Genomic DNA, 18,691 nt, shown 5'->3' with positions numbered 1-18,691 from the left:
AATTTTCTTCATCTGCTCTTATTTTGATTATCTTTTGTATTTCTCTATCTTTTTGTTACATACCGTTTTGTATGATTATTCTTTGATCAGTTTTATATTAGCCTTTATTTGATCTGAATAATCTTTTTTTGTTATTTGAAATACTTAATTCTATTGAACATTATTTCTCTCAAAGTTTAACAGCTTTGTAAATCTTGTTCTAAAAAATGTTCCATTTCTGCTGTTATTTTTTCTTGATTTTTCTACTACTATATTATTCCTTCTTTTCTCGTTTTATACACGTTCTTTTCTATCTTCCATGTTTATTATTATTTCTTGCATTTGTTCGTTCGTTTTTAATTCATTTATAGTTTTCATCTTGGCATTCTTGTTGATCTATCCTCATTTTCTTGATCTCTTTAGATAACTCTTCCATAGACATGTTTATCATCATTTCCATTATCATGTCTATATTTTCTTCAATTTTTCTTTGTGATATGATAGATCTTCTATAAAGTTTACTTTTCTTAAAAACGTTATCTTCCCATTCTTTTTGATTCTCTTTATCACTCTCTACACTTTGGTTGTTTGTTAATTCGCCTCTGTCGATTCTATGGGATATGGTAGTTTTTCTAACTAATTTTCGTAGTTTTGATTGTGGTTGCACTTATGGTTCAATTACAAATCACTGTTATACCTTATTTAGTTTTAATTGCTCGTATTATCTCTAAAAATTGAGTTTTAATACGGAACACAAATCAAAACCCATTTGCTTTCCCTTTGTAACTATCTGGTTTAACATTGTCTCTATTTATATTTTCTTTTGTTTACAAGTACTATATCATCAGATACTCCTTTAGGTGTATCTATACCTTGTTCTGTCAATAAATTGTTTCTTTTTATTGAGTCAAAAGTCTCTTGAAAATTGATAAAAAGCATATCAATATCTGTTTGATTCTCATGTGCTTTTCCCATTATTTGTTTTAATAAATTCTCTTTAACATTCTATTTTGTCAAGTATTGGTATAAAAATAATTAGGAAAAATGTAAAGAAGGATAAAAGGATTATTGTAGCATGTTTTAAAGATATTACTGTGAAAAAGGTTCAGTTCATCCTGAAAGCAAGACATTTATTAAAATGCAATAATTTATAAACAATGATTCAACTACCATTTTTATAAAAAGATAAATAATCTGTTCAAAACAATTGAAATTCAATATGTAAGATGATTTGATTGATTAAAAAATTATGTACAAAAACAAAAAAAAAGCAATTACGCTCAAACATGCAGTACGAGCTATCAATTTCAAAATTATGTACTTAATTTCTAATAAAAAGGCACTTAATCAAAAAATGAAAAAGATTTTTTTATATAATCGAAAACTGTACAAATAACTACCTTACTGGTCATTAGAGTCAATTTTACATTCAGTCACAGAAAGGTTACAATAAAAAGCAACAAAATTATTCATGAGTTTCCATCACCAAATTTGAAAGATGTTGGTACTGCTTGTTGAGTGAAGATATACCCTGCAATAAACAATTGCGTTAAATAAATTTTGAAAATTATATATTCGCAATGACTCACCTCCTTGTTGTTCTATTCTTTTACTTTCCCTAGCCGCAGCTCTTTGCTCCGCTAAAACACAAACTTCGCTTAAAGTTTTCAATTGAGTTTCATTTAAATTATTTGTTAAAGCATTATACCATTCGGGGTCTTGACTTTGTAGTCCTAAAATAAAATTATTAAATAAATATAAATTTTGAAATTCCAAAATAATAAACACTGCAGCATTAAAAATGAAAGAGAGATGGTAGCAAAGTAATGTAATGGAAAAAATATTTTCAAAATTTAGTAAATGTAACACAATAAAGATGAAATTTTTTAAAAGAATTAATTGGTTACAACAAAAAGTCAAAAATCATGGAAAGCCTGGAACAAAATGCAACAGTATTATTGCTAAAAGATCTCGGGAAGAAAAAAAAAACGAGAATAATGGAAAATAGGAATATTACCCAAGTATAAATTTATGTGATTCTACCTCAATCAACGACAATAGACATCAGAAATTATCAATCAACATGAAGTGATAATCGACCTCAATCATCTTCAATGTATTGTTAATACACAAGAACTGACAAAACAAAAGTCAATTCACCTGAACATACAAGACATGATGTTATTTGACCTCAATCAAGAGAAAGTGAAAAACAAAAACTACACATGGAAATGAGAAAACCATAACCAGTAACAAAGAATTCAGAAAAATATTAAATTTCGACAAAAACTAAAATGACAGTATTCCAGTTCTTAGAGCAATGTTCAAATATGTAATTAAAGTATTAATTACTGTGACAAGTATGCGAGCAGAGAGTGTGGCGCAGCCGTACAAACACCGAGCTCTACAGGCTCTATGAAGACCTCAGCCTGGTGACAGAAGTCAAGACTCAGATGGCTAGGTCATTTGGAGCGACCGCGCAAACGATGGCTGGATGATGTCGAAGAGGATCTTCGGGAGCTGGGTGGAGATGCCAAGCGTTGGACCGTGATGATTGGAGGAATGTGGTGGACGAGTCCAAGGTTCTTTGGGAGTCATAGTACCAGTGGTAGTAAGATAATTACTAAAAGAGACTGAGGCAGACCTAAAGAAGAAAGTTGGAACAGAATAGCAGGATTGTTATTAAGAGAGAATAAAACAGTTAACACAATATTTAAACAAAAATTATTAGAAATTATCGATTTTTTACCTGCCATAATTTGTTTAAATGCCTGATATTCATCTATGTCACAGTCTTCTTCATCTAATGGTGTTGTGTATGATTCAAGTACAGTTTCTTCGTTTGGTTCGAAATTGGAATCTTCATCATCAGATGTATCATTGATATCATTAATTGTAGCACTTACGTTCATGCCTTGTGCTGTCAACACATTAGTTGTCCTATTAGATAAATTTTCTAAATAGTCATTACCCTGATCGTCGATTTCATCTTCATCTGAACTAAGTATGTCTGAAAGAACATATATAAATATTAATTTTGGTGAAATACTTATTTTCATTGTAATGATGCAACAGTTGCAAATAAAGTTTTTTACTATGGTTAGAAGTAATTTAAAATTAATCATAGTTTAGTACATGTTTATCCCGATTAGTAACACCCTTAGTAATTCGTAAGGGAGGGTTGCAAATAAGGGATATTTTCTATAGCACTACAGATTTAATCATAAATACCATTGTCAATATTATGTTTAGATCCAGTGCAAGTGGAAAAAAAATATTATATTATTATCTATAACAAAATTTAATTATCACATGTAAAAATCAACAAATAAAATTGATTGTTTTGGTCCCAGTGAAATACGTAGGCGTAGAAGTGTTAGACAAATTGAAGGAATTTGCTGATATTTTTTCATTGAAGGTTTTGTAAGACACAAAAAGGGAGAATGTGAATTTTCTTAATGTATTATTAGAAAATCTTTTGGTTTGGTATTCTCCAGCCTATTTCCTTCATCTTCTTGTAATCTGCCTTCTATTCCAGATGTAATTACCATTGTAGCCTCTTCATCTGATTACATCTATTATTTTCTATTCATTATACAAGTATATATCTTTTTATTAGTTTGTCTCACTCATTCATCATGTATCTCATATATAATTGTCTGTTTAATTTATTTTTATTCATCTGTTGTGTGATTCCAGCTCTAGCATTTCTGCTTCTTCCATTTTGGATTCATTTGTAAGTTCTATATAATCACAATATTACATTCAAACCATAGTTTCTGTTGCTACTGTCAATTTTTGTTCTATTCCCTTCAGTTCTTCTCTTATCAACACTAAAAAACTTTCCCATTTGAACAATTAGTTCCTGAAATTAGCATATTCAATCAAACTCTTCAGCTTTATCATATTAGAAACGATTTTCTTTGGAAATTTAGAAATTCGATTAAATTTGAATAGAAACAGAAATTATGAATTTATTCAAAAAAAGATATAAACAAGTTGCACGAACATTATTATTATAATATTTATTAAGATTAAGATTTATTACCTTCAATCTCTCCTTCGGAGCTTTCACTCTCTTCTTCTTCTGCAGCTTCTGCTGCTTTCGCTGCATAAGCTCTTTTTAGGCCCTCAAATAATAGAATTAATGATGGCACTATTTTTGGAGCTACTTCTAACAATACTGGTGGTTTATTGGGCATGGAAATTAATGTACACAATCCCAATATACACAATTTTCTATCGTGGATACCTAAACAAATAGAAATATTATTATACTGTAAACTATAAACAAATAAAATAATTTACCTAAGAAACAGTCGGTATCGTGTAACCATTGCTTGATGAAGTGATTTGTAAAATCGGGCATTTTAGATAATACGGAAAACAGCAACTGTGGATCATAATATAAAGCGGCGATGAGTACTTGCAAGCACATGGTCCTCAATTCGCTGGTTTTCACTTCTCTTAATAATCTCGCAGCTGCCAATTCTATCAGCATAGGTGCTGCCTGGTCGATTTTCTTGCGGCATTGTAATAATATAACTTCTAAAAGTTTAGCGGCGTGAGATTCAGGATCTTCTCCGGAATCTTTCGTGAGTATTTCTTTACACATATTGTAAATTGCTAAGAGGCGTTGTTCGTCGGATAAGAATGCATTCGTATCGATCGTTATGTAATTATGGAGAGCTGGCATCATGTCTGTGAAGTGATCGATGCCATTTTTCATAAAAACCTATCAAATGAATAAATTGAAAACTATAAATTATGAAGTTTGCAACAATAACCCAATCTATTTATCTTGTAAAATTGAAAGATTTAATTATTTAAACCCCCAATCTGGGAAATTCAGTTTAAGTTCAATGAATAGGGTTCTAATGAAATTATTATAGTCTTCTTATGAAGTTGATATGAAATAATCATATACCAGCAAAACCAAGACTAAATTTGTATGTTGGCAAAAATTTTTAATGAATTTTTTATACTGGCTTAATTTTGTCGACTTTTCTATATGAAGTTAGATAAATACAAATTGAAGTTTAAATTATTCAAGAATAGATTTCAACTATTTACAATTTTGTGGTGATTCTAAAGCAACCTTCTAATGGGTGCTCCTCTTATAGCCAATCTGAGGTCCTTGAATATTCTCACAAATTCTTTTCAGCAAAATATTTATGAAAAAGATTCAAAATACTTTTTAGTTATAAAAATGTAAAAGGAAAGGAGGAAGAAACAAATTTTTAATTAAATAATTATTGCAAACACCTATGAAAACAGGGACCAAAGAATTGGAAAAAACATATTATTTAGAAGTAATATTTTACAGAGGCTACAGTTAAAATAGATGGAGAAATAAAAGTAAATTGAAAAAAGATATGACAGATAATAAAAAGCAAAATCCGGAAACCCTCACCTGATAAAGTAATTCAAATACTTTCCACATATCTGGTGACACGTGTTTACTTGTCAAATCATATATCAAAGCTAAAACTTCTTCATAAAATTCTTGAACTTCATTTTGTAATACATTCGCAATTACTTGAAGAACGGTTGGTTCTAATAATCTAAGAACATCAGGGTGTTCATCCATCACAGTTAAAAGCGTTTCGATAGTATTAAGTAAGCCCATAGCTGTTATGGCTTTTTCGTCAGATCCCTCATCCGTATCCAAAACTTGGTTAAATGTAGTAGCTAGGTGTTGACATATTTCTACCGCTATAGGTATTAATTGTTGAGTATAGGCACATACTAATTTCTGCATTACCCCCGTAACATCTTCGTTTTCAGTTTCCCTGATAATTGTCAGTAATTCTAAAGCAATTTGTTTAACTTGTGGTTCTATATATTTATGTGCTCTTTCTTGGTAATTGAGTAACGATTGTAAAGCTATTGCTGCTTCAACTTTAACCGGTAAATCTTTATCTAAGAGTAGAGCTCGAACTGTTAGATTAATAGCTTCCATCAATACATTTTCTTGTTTAAAAGTAAACTCGGCAAAATAGTGTAATACCCAACATGCTCGAGCTCTCATATGACCTCTGTCACTGCTGAATTCCGGAAAAACGTATTTTATAAACAGCTGGTCCAACTGATCTCTGTAAGTAGAAAGAAAAAATATTATGAACATAATTGTAAATATTCTAAAGAATATAAAGAATTTATATGAACCAAATAGCTCCTTAAAAAATCTAAAAGTAAAGGTATAGAATTTTTTATGTTTCAAAAACAATATTTTTCAAAAGTATACAATTCCAATGTCATTATACTAATTCGAATACCATATTTCCAAAAATCCTAATAGCCAGAATTCAATATATTCTGATCTCTTTGGTCTAGCAACTATCAAAGAATTTGATGGAACTTAAAACTGGCATGGGCACAGAAGAAAACTTAAAATATACAAGAGTAACAATCTCTCTAGTTTGGGTTCCTAGTCATACAGGAATAAAAGAAATTAAGAGACCAATACTCTTTCCAGTGTAGGAATACAACTGCCTTACATTGACTTAGAGCCTTAAGGTACTGTAAAAAAATGCTTTTAAAAGAAATGGTTTTTGAAAGAGAAGCACTTGGTGGTATCTGATAACTTCCTTCAAAGCACCAGATCTAAGAAGTATTGAAACCCAAGCAAGATAAGCTATACATCTTGGGTGTCTTTTTTACAGGACACTACGCTACCTCAGGGAGCACCTGATGAAATTGGGTCTAATAGAAACTGATAGATGTAGATAAACCTTAGGGTTGCAGTGTAATGCAACCCTTAATCAACTCTATATTGTTCAAAATTCCTTTTTAGATAAATAAAGTTAAGAATTCAGTAAGAGAGAAAGGAGGAATAAACTTTTCTAATACTATTGCATCAAAAGGTCATCGACTGAAGTCTCAGCCAATCTACAATAATAATGTATATGAATTAATAATTAATACATTAGCAAAGTTCAAATTCAAACTATTGAAAAATAAAGAAAACAGTGAAAATTTTATTATGAAATGAAAAATTTCAAGAAAAGTTACTAAATTCAAGTCATAATTTTTTTACTCAAATACTTAATATACAATAATAATTAACTATGTTTACCTATACATTTTCTTCCGTAAGAATATATCAGCCAGAGATCCGACCATGTGCAAAGCACCATCTTTTTGTGCCGGTTCAGTAGCGGTATTTGTAAGTATGGTAGTAAGCATTACCATGGTCTTTTGTAACATTTCTTTGCGTTTCTTACAAGATGAATGTAACAATGATTGAGCTGCTGTTACTGGAGATACGAAATCTTCAAATACATCTAAAAATGGAAACAAATGTGTTTTTAAATGAATAGTCATATATCAAATATAACCAACAAAATTTTTCATGTGTACTTACCAAATTTAACTCTGATGTATTCATGAGGATCAACTGTCCATAATTCATGATCTTCTGCTGAATAACTCATGAGTGGGAATAAAACGTCTTGTATAATAGCAGGCATATGCGGCTTGAGTATTTTCCATGTGTGGGCGTGAGATACAGCTTGATTGAGATAGTTTAATGTCTGTTGCAGTACCCTGTAAATTAACTATATACAACAAACGTGGAATACCAACACCAACAATAATCAAAATAACTAAATTTGTTAAAAATTCCAACCTCATACTAATTTGTAAAAAGTTCCAAAAAATACGATTTCATTAAATGACAATCACCAATTTCATCATTATCTACTCAAAATACTACAAATAAAATACCTTGGTGGTACCCAATTGCCTCCACGAAAACCATCAAGGACTCTCAGTAAAACTTCAAGGATACCACCACTGAAAGTTTGCAAATACCATTCTGCAAATTCGTTATATTCTTTAGTAACATGTCCTGGCGATCCGTATCTCTCAAACATTCTATAAAGGATATGAAGTGCCCATTTTTTGCACTTCCACCAAGGTAAATCAGGTCGTTCATCTTCATCTGGTTGAAGTGCTGCTGGTGGTACGGGTCGTTCTACAACCTATAAATAAATATTTAATCAAGTTTTTCTCTTTATTTTTTATTAAGCAATTGACCACAATCCATTTTCTTATATTCCTTGAAACAGCTTACTTAATTAGATTTATAATTAATGAGAAACTTGTTACAACAGAAAAAATAATTTAAAATAAATGTCATAGATTGAGTCAGCTTCCAGAATTTCAATGTAGGTAGAAAACTAAACATAACTAATTCCTGTATTTGAGTTTGTAGTAAATCTAAATAAAGAAAATAGAAGAAGTTTTACCTGTCTACATACTTCCATCCACTGAGCAAAAGCATCTCGACTAATTAAATCTAGTGGTAAAATATATTGCGTTAATGCAAAATATATTTTCAACCCTTCTTTCTGCAACAGTACAGACTGTTCAGAAGGATCTGATAATAATCTAACTTCCAACTGGTATAATTGTGGTAATAAAAGGTTCATAGCTTCATGTAGAGGTCCTCTTTCTTCTGCTTTTTTATATTCGAAATTTTTTACTAATTGATAGAGACACAGAAAAGCTCCGTGCCAACCATTAGGATCTGGATTTGATAGATAAACACTGATCTGTGGTAAAAAAAATAAAGGTATGATTGTTGTATGATAAGTTGAACAATATTTTGAGTTATGATAAACTCACTTTATCAACTATTTGGGTCCATCTCCCTGGAAAATCATGTTTAACCATGTGATTTACACATGTACATAATTGAGTTCTAATTAATTCAGGTGCGTGTACCACTGCATCAACTATGCTGTCTCTTATAAGTGCTCTATCCTGTTCATGTAAAGCAAACGGCATAGGCTGTCCAGCTTCTGTTTCTCTGTCTTGCCAATTAGTTGATATGAGGTTTTTTAAATAAATAGCACCGGCTTGTCGGACTGGCATGTCACAATCAGACATCATGATGACTTGAAGAAGAGATGGAGCAAAACCAATTATCTTATGTATCTAGATATAAGATAATAATATTAAAATAATTGGCAGGTAAATGAACATTAGGAATGAAATATGAATTTGTTTGATTTTTAATATCTCATCTCAAGTCCACTTTCAAATTTATTTTAACCATCTCTTTATATGAATAAGACTAAGATTGTATTTTTCAAAATTATCTATATTATAAATTTGAAGGATAAGTAGTTATTTTGTTTAGAAAAACAATTATTTTTTCAATATTTATTTGTACTATATATACTGATTTCCAACACACCTTGTGTTTCTAAATGTATAAAGTCATATTATTGAGATCAACAAGGTTTCAATTGGTAAAAGTTATAAATTAGAAAAATAAATGTTCATACTATAAAACACAGGAATAATTTCATTTACTTTGATGAATCATCTCACATTCCTATGTGTTTCAGGGACAATTACATTTTTATTTATAACAGACACCATATATTTGTATTCAAATTCATTAAAACATTCATTCAAAGGAATTTAACTCTATAACAATGAACTAATATCATCAACATCTTCATATATGTATTATAAAGAGGTATATTGTACTTTTGTTCTTTTATTGTTAAAACTATTACAAAAATTACTAGGTTGTTTTGACAGTTTATTTTAAACTATCTTAGACCCTAGGAATGTACAATAACAATTAATGGTTGTTACAAAACAGTTCTGAGCAGTTCTACAAATAATCCGGTAGTCAAAAATACGTTAATGCTTCAAACAATCAAACAATTTCTGGCTTTGTATAAAGTATATTAAGTATAACACACATTACATCTATTCCAAGGAATATTGTTAGATTAAACCTGTATCAAAATTAATTTATAAATAATGATAACTTAACAAGTAGTAGCAGATGTTAAACACCTTAATAAAAGAAAAATAACATAAATTTTGAGCGTAACTGAAGCTAAAGAAGATCATTTTAATGGTATATTTTCTGAAAAATAAAAAGCCTATTGATGCAAATTGTTTTTGTAATGTGTTAGGTGTCATTTTTTAAACAACTGGTAACTATTATTAAAGATTAAAGGCAACAGAATTTTTGTTACACATATATATACCTTTGAAAAATTTTCAGAGATATACATATATTAAACATTACTGATACATAAAAATTGTCAAATTAAAATTTCATAAAATATTTGATATGACATAATCATGTAATTTTTTGATCTACCTATGCTTTTTTTAATGCAATTTTAAATTATTTTGAATTTTATAATAAATTCAAGGACTGGAAATTGAATTGTTACCAAGTTCAGAAATACATTTTCAATGCCAAGTTATTCATAAACTAAAAAATAGAAAACTTTTAGATGGGAATTTAGATTAATTTTGCTTGAAAAATCTAGTTTTGAAAAAGAATTATTTGTACAATACAGAAGTTATCAAGTTATTAATATTATTGAAATTTGGAATAAATTTGAAGTTGAAAGTAAAATAATAACAGAAGAGGTCAAGCAATAATTTTTTTGCTGATAATTAATATGGAAATCTTTTTAGATAAATGTAGAAATTGTTGGTATAATTATCTAATAAAAAAGTTGCAATTTTTTTGAACACCCTTTTTAATGCCTGAAAAAAATGGTCATGTAATAATGTGAAATCATTTGTTGACATTTTTATAGCTTTTTATTCCTATTAGATGTGTGAGGAATATAATGACGTTTATTAAGTAGATGTAAATGTAAAACTGTGTCTAATAACTAACAAGGAGTAAAAAAGATCAATAGCACTTCTAAAATGATCTACTAAAACTTAATATCGAATACGAATACAATAAGTCAAAAAACTGATAGTAAATTTTTGTAAAACTCTTGATAAAAGCCTGACCGCATGGACAGTTGGAATACCTGATCTAATTGAGCCTCCGCTTGCTGTCGTTGATTAGGATCTATAGTTGCCCGAAGCAAATCCGTTAACTTTCTGATTTCCATTTTTAATAATCAGCTGCTTCTAACTTAGTTTTGTTAAAATATGAGATATTGAAGAAGTAAAAAAATGCTTTATTCTGTAATAAAATGTTCGGTACCCGCACTTCGCGCACGATACTTTTTGACGTTTGACAAAATGAAAATTCTTTGACAGTAAATTGACAAATATGACTGATCTCTATCATGTTCTACTCTTAGAAATTTAAAACAAATTCCTAAATATTTTGAATATTTATTTAACCTTCCATTTTTTTAAATATTCAGCCACTAAACCATGTGAACTTGCACAAAGGTAAGATCAGGTTGTTTGAGTTTTTTTGAGGAGCAGAATTTATTGCTATTCAATTGTTCGTCTTTCATTTGAAATAATTATGCACTTAGGTCTATTTTAATGAAAAAATCATATATATTGAATGTATTACAATTATTAGAACAATTTTCGATTAGCTTCTACAATAATACATGAACACTGATTATTTACTTATTATCAGTACAAATTTATACTATGTTGAAAAGCCGGTCCAAAAAATATTTTGTTTGATTACATTAGAGTATTAAAACTGTATACAATGCTCAAGATTTAACAAAAAATATGTCAAAACTGAGAAGGAAGAGTGTTAAAGTCTTGAAATTTTGAAAGTCATCTAAATAGGGGCATAGTATCTGAATGTAATGATAATCCGATCTTTGGATTTGACATGATCTTTTATTAGTTAAATATTCAAATTGGAAATGGAACATACCTTTATTGTCACTTTATAGTTGGTTATTTTTATTTTGACGTCACTTGTCATTTGTCATTGCCCATAAACACTCACTGGCATGCGTGGTGTGTTCTTTTCTTTTCTAAAAACTTGACAAAAATGGTAGGTCAATACATACTTTTAATTTTTTGAAAATACAGACCATCTTTGGGTCACATTTGATAAAATAAATTGAATTAATCATGTGAAGCAATGTAATTATTTTTTAAGTTAATATTTTCTGTATTTTTCAGGGTATCGACATAAATCATAAATATGATCGGAAAGTTAGGAGAACAGAACCTAAAAGTCAAGATGTATATCTAAGGCTCTTAGTAAAAGTAAGTTATTGGTCATTATATTATAAAAAATGAGTAAATCTATGTTGTTTTTTAGCTTTATCGTTATTTAGCCCGTCGTACAAATGCTAAATTTAACAAAATCATTCTTAAAAGATTGTTTATGAGTAAAATAAACAGACCACCACTTTCGCTATCTAAATTAGCTCGTTTAATGAAAAAACCTGGCCGTGAAGGACTTACGGCAGTTATTGTAGGAACAGTAACTGATGATGCCAGAATTTTTGAAATTCCAAAATTATCTGTTTGTGCTCTTCGTGTAACCCAAACTGCAAGAGCAAGAATTTTGAAAGCTGGTAAGTCCAGTTCTTTTTAACTATAAAATTTAATTCTAAATTTTTTATCATTTAAGACCAAAAAATTGAAATATCGTTTTACTATCAAAAAATAAAATATTTCATATACAACTGATTTCTAAATCAAATATGAATTTGACGAGTTGGAATGACAAAAAGTTTATTTCTTTTGAAGATAGTATTTTATTTAAGTATCAATATAAATATTTGACTTATTTTTTTTTAATTATTTGTCTTGACTTTAGGCCATAATATTTTGATAAAGACCAAAGTTGGTCAAAGTGTCAAATCTGTTGTTTTAAACTGATTTTCATAGAAAAGAGATTTAAAATCAAGACAAATCATTAATTAAAACAAAAATTTGTTTCATTTATTTATAACTGCTGTTGGATTAACTATTTACTACATTTGTCTATGGACACTACATTCTCATATGCCCACCATTCTATATGAAGGTTTAAAATTTTTCTATTTGCCTTTTTTGTTGATGTAACTCACAAGTAAGCTGGAATATCTGGAACCGTTGGTGATATTCATAGTTGTTAGTTGTTGGTGTAGAGGTGGTGTAAACAGTATATTCAGTATGTAATTCACAAGAACGTGACTGATAACACCATCAGTATTGACAATTAGAAAAAGCAGAACATTGAAAACACCAGGGTCATTTTTCATGGTAATAGACAACTCCATTTGTTTAGTTTCGTGCATCTTCTGAAAATGCCAGGAATTAAGTCTTTTAGTCTTGATTTATATTCACTAATCAATATGAAGACAAGTGTGTGGAACCACCAATAAGTTGAAAAAACATTGACAGCTGGATTTAACTATTTGAATAAATTAATTATAAAGAACAATTTTGCATTCTAATTATTCTAAGAAAGCTTTATTCTAAGCATCTTTTAGAAATGATCGCAGCACCAACTCATTTATTTGCCTAGATCAGATTGTGAATTAACTTATTATGAATTTACTTTGTTTCATATTTATGTAATATTTTCTGTTAGATGCTAGGACAAAATTTTTTTCATGTTTTCAGGTGGTGAAGTTATTACATTTGACCAACTGGCACTTAGAGCTCCAACCGGTTCTAAAACAGTTTTGTTACAAGGCAGACGCAATGCTCGTGAAGCTGTGAAGCACTTTGGTCTAGCTCCTGGTGTACCACACAGTCATACTAAACCGTTGGTTCGTTCAAAGGGACGTAAATTTGAAAGGGCTCGTGGACGCAGGCGATCATGTGGTTACAAGAAATAGATTAGTTGATCTTTATGTTACTACTGGATTTGTATTTATTTTTTAAATAAATAGGAACTTCAGTAAAATGCATTTTTGTTTTATATTTATTAAATAACATCTACTAAGGGGTGGGTAACTTATAATATAAATTGGGGCTCAAAGGACCAGGTAATTAGACAAAAAACATCCCGTTTTGGTACATTCCAAACATATTTACACAAAATTATTGTTTAGGAAATAACATGAAAAATTACTTCATGCTGGTCCTCAGTTATTACTAACTAGCTTCCATTAGGAAATTTTCTGGCCTATAGGTGGTAGAAACATATCCAGAGCTACTTATCAAAACTGTGTGTGATGTTGCAGAATCGAAGGTTAAACTGTCTCTCCCCTTATGAGAAACCTGCCACAATCACGTTTGCAATCTGGTGGTTACCCATTTGAGAACGTTAGGGTGGCGTATGCAGGTCCACTTTTAGTGTTTAGTCGTCAGGAATCGAGACTAATTGATGTATACATTGTGCTTTTCACAGCAAGTCTTTACTTGAGAGCGTATATATTTTCACTTCACTCCTTTCGCTCTGCTGCACTTTGGCGGTCGTAAATAAAGACACAATGTTCAATCTATCAGCGGAAAGATCTAATTTTAGCATAGACGATATTACTAGCCAAATCATGGAAGGAATTATATAGTAGATTGGAAAATGAATCAAAAGATCGACCTCAGGGTAAATGGCGAAAAGACTGAATATATGGAAATGCAACAGAAAAAGGAGAAGCAGGGAGAAAACAGACCTTGCAGAACGGAAAACAAAGAACATCATTTTGAAAAAATTGCGTCCTTCGACTATCTAGGAATTGTCACTACGAATAGGGAGAGAAAAGTACTCAAAAAATACTGGGAAGGGAGGGGGTGAAACTAAACAATTGAGCAGAACGCATGCTGATATGAAAGAAATATAAAACTATTCTAATATCACACAAATAGTCAGAGCCCAAAGACGCAAGTGGTTGAGGCGTGAGAATTGTCAAGAGAGTGTAAATTAGAAGAGGCAGAACGGAAAATAAATGGATAGGAGAGGTAACATCATATTTGAGAAGATTTGGAGTAACTGAGTGGAGAGAAAACAGAAGAAAGAAACGGATGGAGAGGTATAGTAAAAAGAGTAGATGAAGAACAAAACAAAGCTTAAAGAAGTTGAAATATATATTTTGTAAATTTTTTACAATTGAAAAAGTGCTATTATATATATATTTAAAAGACAGCTATGCATACAAAATAAAAACAGAAAGTTTGATTTCACAATATAAAAATTTCGTTATATTTGAAAAATATATGTAAATAGTGTTGCATAACTACATGAAACGTACAATTCTTCGTTTCTAGTAGATACATAGAATTCATAATACACATAGAGTTAAGAATAAAAACTATAAAATAATATTTTCTTTATGTTGATATATCGATTATGTTTCTTTATGATTTGGATCAGACCTATCGGTTGATTGCGATTTTCAGTTTTCGATGGAAATTAAACACTCACTTATTGCTTTATGGCACTGTGCTTAAAAACTGTAGTCTTCTTGATTGATCTTAATTTAGTATAATACAATTTGACATTTTCACCAAAAATAAATGACGTTCGAAAACTAATAAAAATGTTGTTCTAGGTTAGAATTCGAAATCAGCTGATCTATCTTATCCAAGGTTAAAGTCACAGGCGTTGTAGTTTTCATAATAGTTCACTTATACACATTATAAATAGGAAATATTAAATAATGAAGTAACACATAGTTATAATAAATATGAAACAAGAATAACATTTGGTTGTCCAAACTTTAAATCATGTCATCAGGTAGAAATCTCATTTACCTATTAAAGAAAGTCAATAAAATTTATAATTTAAATTTGATGAGTTTCAGGATTTTCTATAATTATTTTGGATTGACAGAAATAATAAATTAATTTGTATAATTAATAAATCAATGTTTATAATTTGTAAATTATGTTATTAAAATATTAAGAAAATCCTTTATGGGCATCCATTAATTACGTGAACCATTTTTCGATCAGTTTAGACTCCCCCCTCCCTTAGGTGAGATTGACGCTAATATTATTTTAAATTAATTTTTTTTAGTATTCGGAAAAATAATGAACCAATAATTGGACACACGTCATCTGGGATTTCTGGTAGTGCTAGAAATGTCCCGGGTAATGTCTACGTTTTCTTCTTCTATCCATTCCAAACTTTCATCCACAACGCACAGCATCTATTTAGCACGTCGTTTGACCACACGTATTGGCTGAATCCTGACTACAGTTTCTCATAGAACCGAATGAAGAGCTGATCTGTGCTTTACACACGAAGCAAAATAAATGCCACATGTCTTACAATTTCGATTTAATTGAGATTCCGTTGAACCCCTCCACCCACATTCTGAGCTCACGTAATTAATGGATGCCCCCATATGATAATTGATACAATTTATTTTCGTAAGACATAAAGGTGAGCTCATCTACAACAAAGTTTCTAAGTTATAGATAGTTATTAATTCCTAGAGTTTTTAATTTTTCTATGTTTAATAAAGTTTTCAAATTTTTTGATAAATGGCGGAAGCTGCGCCGTTTATCAACACCACTTAAGCCTCTTTCTTTCGAACAAACATCAGTAACTCTTCGACATAACGGAGTAGATTTTATTTTAAGTCATTGAATTTTTTAGTGGAGTATTTAACTAAATTACACTAAAGTAAAATCAAAATTTCGATAGTGAGAAATGGTGGTGTATCACAAGAATGCTTCAAAAGTACTTATGATATTATATACCGCATCAAATAATGAGACAGATTCTCATGGTTGCAATTTGCGTCGCTCGAGTTTTGAAAATTCTACTAATTATTTCAACGCTCTCTTTGGTCCACCTTTTGACAGAGGTCGTTGTGAACGTTGGTTATGACGTCATGAGTGATGTTATAGCCGCAACTGCAACGATCGTCGTTGCTACGTAGAACGCCCAAGAGAGTATTTGAGGCGCCGTGAACGCTTAGTGGAATGCACCATTTATTTTACTCTATACATAATATTTATCTATGATTTCCACATTACCTTTGTTTATTACTTTAAGTTGATGGTTAATTCAAATTAATTGATTTTCTTATAATGAACGTGAATAAGAAAAGACTACTTAAAGAAGATTTGGAAAAATCTTGCCAGGATTTAGCTTTATTTTTACTAGGAAAAATTTTGGTTCGTAAAATTGACAATGATACTATTTTAAAAGGACGAATTGTAGAAACTGAAAGTTACTTAGGAGGTAAAAGATTAAATACATAAGATGGCAATAACAAATAATTTTTTTCTATTTAAGGTGAAGATAAAGCATCACACTCTTACAATGGCAGGCAAGAAAGTTTATCTTTTAAGTTGTACATTCATAATAACGTTTTCTATTCCTTAAAGGCGATCGGAGGCAAATGAGCCTATGTATATGCCCGCTGGAACTTGTTATGTTTATATGACCTATGGAATGTACCATTGTTTTAATATTTCAAGTTTGGAACCAGGTGCAGCAGTTTTATTGAGAGCATTAGAGCCTGTTTGTGGTTTAGATGTTATGGAAAAATTTAGAGGTATTCCTTATATTTAACAAAAATAGTTTTAAAATCAAATATTCCTTAATTTCAGCTGCAAAATCAAAATCTCCTAAATCATTTAAACCTCTTAAGTTATGCGATGGTCCTTCAAAATTATGCATTGCCTTGAATATAACTAAAGATATTAACAAACTGGACTTGACAGATCAAAAAAATGATGTATTGTGGCTGGAGGTTGACCCTGCATTTAATGAAGATTTCAAAGTGATTCATTCGGCAAGAATAGGAATTAATAGGGCCGAAGAATGGAACACAAAACCACTGAGATTTTATATTTTGAATCATGAGAGTGTTAGCAAACGGGATAAAGCTGCAGAACAGAAATATAAACAAGCTACTTAAGTTTTTGTACTTCATATTTGAGATTAAAGAATAAAGAATTTTATAGTCTCTAGCTACTGAAAAGTAGGTTAAATAAAAACATGTTTTAACTGTCTTACTGATTAAGTTGGAATTTCAGGAACCATTGGTGATATTTGTACTAAACACACTGTTTACACTACCACTACACCAGCACTCACAATTACACTGTCTGTCTGTCTCTTCAGAGACTGTTTACCAGTTTACCTTCACTCTTTGAAGATGGTAACGAAACGTACGTCAGATAGTGTAAACAGTGTGTTCAGTATGTTTTACTGTTGCTTAAGGATGCGGTCATTGAATGTTGAAAACAAAAATGGTTGTGTAGTGTTAAGTTGGGGATTTGAATATAAATAGAGGTTCTGTATATATTACTGCTCAAAAGTACTTGGCCATCCAGAAAAAGGTCTTTTAGGATATTTTGAGCGAATAAGGGTCAGTATTAAGAAAGTTTTGTTCGACCAGACGTTACCCATCGCCAGTTGATACTCCACATCGATTCGGTATTATTACTCATTTACAACAAAACAGAGCTTTGTGCTGAAAAATTTGCGTTGGCTGCACTAAGAGTTCAATTTGAACCGAGTGAACCTACATTTGCCGAGAGAGTGGGTAAGCCAAAGGTCGAAGTATAGTTTTGTTTCAAGTTTCCACGCGTAGTTTCAATATTATATAAATTTAAAAAGATGAATTGCAAATGAATAAGAGTGATCAAAGAATGATATGAATCATCATTATCTTTCCAAGTTAGTCCGTTTCGTATAATTTCGGGATAATATGATGACGACATCTTTCAAAAGGTTCAATTGATTTAAAATAATATATAAGTTAAGTTCATCAAACACAAGCCAAAGTAAACAAAAATTCAGGTTAGAAGGTACCTTTCAGCTCTTGAAATTTAAGAAAATTATACATGATTATACGCCAACTGAATGTCAACAAATAATTCAGCACCGATGGTGACGTCAGATGACTTTTCAACGGTCTTCTATCTTATCCAAAATTTCTAACAAAGGTTAAATAAATCCTTTGTGGATCGTTGGCAAGTTCCAATAATTTACATGTCGTGCCGTGTATAACACATGCGCACTCCTGAACACACTATTTACACCGCTACTACACCAATTTAAAATGTCTGACGACCGTTTCGATAATCAAATTATCGTTTTCAG

At 30.4% G+C, this 18,691-nt stretch overlaps 3 protein-coding genes across 4 annotated transcripts; 2 read left to right on the top strand and 1 right to left on the bottom strand.

The window, feature by feature from the left end:
- Positions 1–1,088: 1,088 nt before the first annotated feature.
- Positions 1,089–11,031, bottom strand: LOC130898072 (importin-7). 2 transcript variants are annotated; one of them, XM_057807116.1, is made up of 12 exons: positions 10,791–11,031; positions 8,611–8,922; positions 8,232–8,537; positions 7,708–7,964; positions 7,346–7,527; positions 7,058–7,265; positions 5,393–6,074; positions 4,288–4,714; positions 4,028–4,231; positions 2,729–2,989; positions 1,569–1,712; positions 1,089–1,510 (listed from the first exon to the last, which is right to left on the bottom strand). In XM_057807116.1, exons 1-12 carry the CDS (start codon positions 10,872–10,874, stop codon positions 1,449–1,451), a joined length of 3,129 nt encoding a protein of 1,042 aa, XP_057663099.1. In that variant the 5' UTR covers positions 10,875–11,031; the 3' UTR covers positions 1,089–1,448. The 2 variants fall into 2 exon arrangements, with proteins under 2 accessions (XP_057663099.1, XP_057663098.1); XM_057807115.1 differs by having other exon boundaries at positions 1,089–1,712.
- A 635-nt stretch (positions 11,032–11,666) lies between these two features.
- LOC130898071 (60S ribosomal protein L18) lies at positions 11,667–13,593 on the top strand. Its single transcript, XM_057807114.1, has 4 exons — positions 11,667–11,737; positions 11,869–11,955; positions 12,011–12,269; positions 13,306–13,593. The coding sequence occupies exons 1-4, from the start codon at positions 11,735–11,737 to the stop codon at positions 13,521–13,523; spliced, it is 567 nt and encodes a 188-aa protein (XP_057663097.1). The 5' UTR covers positions 11,667–11,734; the 3' UTR covers positions 13,524–13,593.
- A 3,000-nt stretch (positions 13,594–16,593) lies between these two features.
- On the top strand, positions 16,594–17,580 carry LOC130897936 (uncharacterized). The gene is made up of 4 exons (XM_057806923.1): positions 16,594–16,819; positions 16,874–16,907; positions 16,966–17,135; positions 17,191–17,580. Exons 1-4 carry the CDS (start codon positions 16,666–16,668, stop codon positions 17,499–17,501), a joined length of 669 nt encoding a protein of 222 aa, XP_057662906.1. The 5' UTR covers positions 16,594–16,665; the 3' UTR covers positions 17,502–17,580.
- The last annotated feature ends 1,111 nt before the right edge of the window (positions 17,581–18,691 follow it).

The sequence above is a fragment of the Diorhabda carinulata genome, chromosome 9, assembly GCF_026250575.1.
Source record: "Diorhabda carinulata isolate Delta chromosome 9, icDioCari1.1, whole genome shotgun sequence".
NCBI lineage: Eukaryota > Metazoa > Arthropoda > Insecta > Coleoptera > Chrysomelidae > Diorhabda > Diorhabda carinulata.
This window is presented reverse-complemented; position numbering and strand designations above follow the sequence as displayed.

Coding starts and splice junctions, on each gene's coding strand:
- LOC130898072 (XM_057807115.1), bottom strand. CDS start 10,874: ATGGAAATCAGAAAGTTAACGGATTTGCTTCGGGCAACTATAGATCCT. Junction 8,538..8,610: donor GGACCCAAATAGTTGATAAA/GTGAGTTTATCA, acceptor TTTTTACCACAG/ATCAGTGTTTATCTATCAAA. Junction 4,232..4,287: donor CGATACCGACTGTTTCTTAG/GTAAATTATTTT, acceptor CTATTTGTTTAG/GTATCCACGATAGAAAATTG.
- LOC130898071 (XM_057807114.1), top strand. Junction 11,956..12,010: donor ATCTAAGGCTCTTAGTAAAA/GTAAGTTATTGG, acceptor GTTGTTTTTTAG/CTTTATCGTTATTTAGCCCG. Junction 12,270..13,305: donor AGCAAGAATTTTGAAAGCTG/GTAAGTCCAGTT, acceptor TCATGTTTTCAG/GTGGTGAAGTTATTACATTT.
- LOC130897936 (XM_057806923.1), top strand. CDS start 16,666: ATGAACGTGAATAAGAAAAGACTACTTAAAGAAGATTTGGAAAAATCT. Junction 16,820..16,873: donor AACTGAAAGTTACTTAGGAG/GTAAAAGATTAA, acceptor TTTCTATTTAAG/GTGAAGATAAAGCATCACAC. Junction 16,908..16,965: donor TCACACTCTTACAATGGCAG/GCAAGAAAGTTT, acceptor TATTCCTTAAAG/GCGATCGGAGGCAAATGAGC.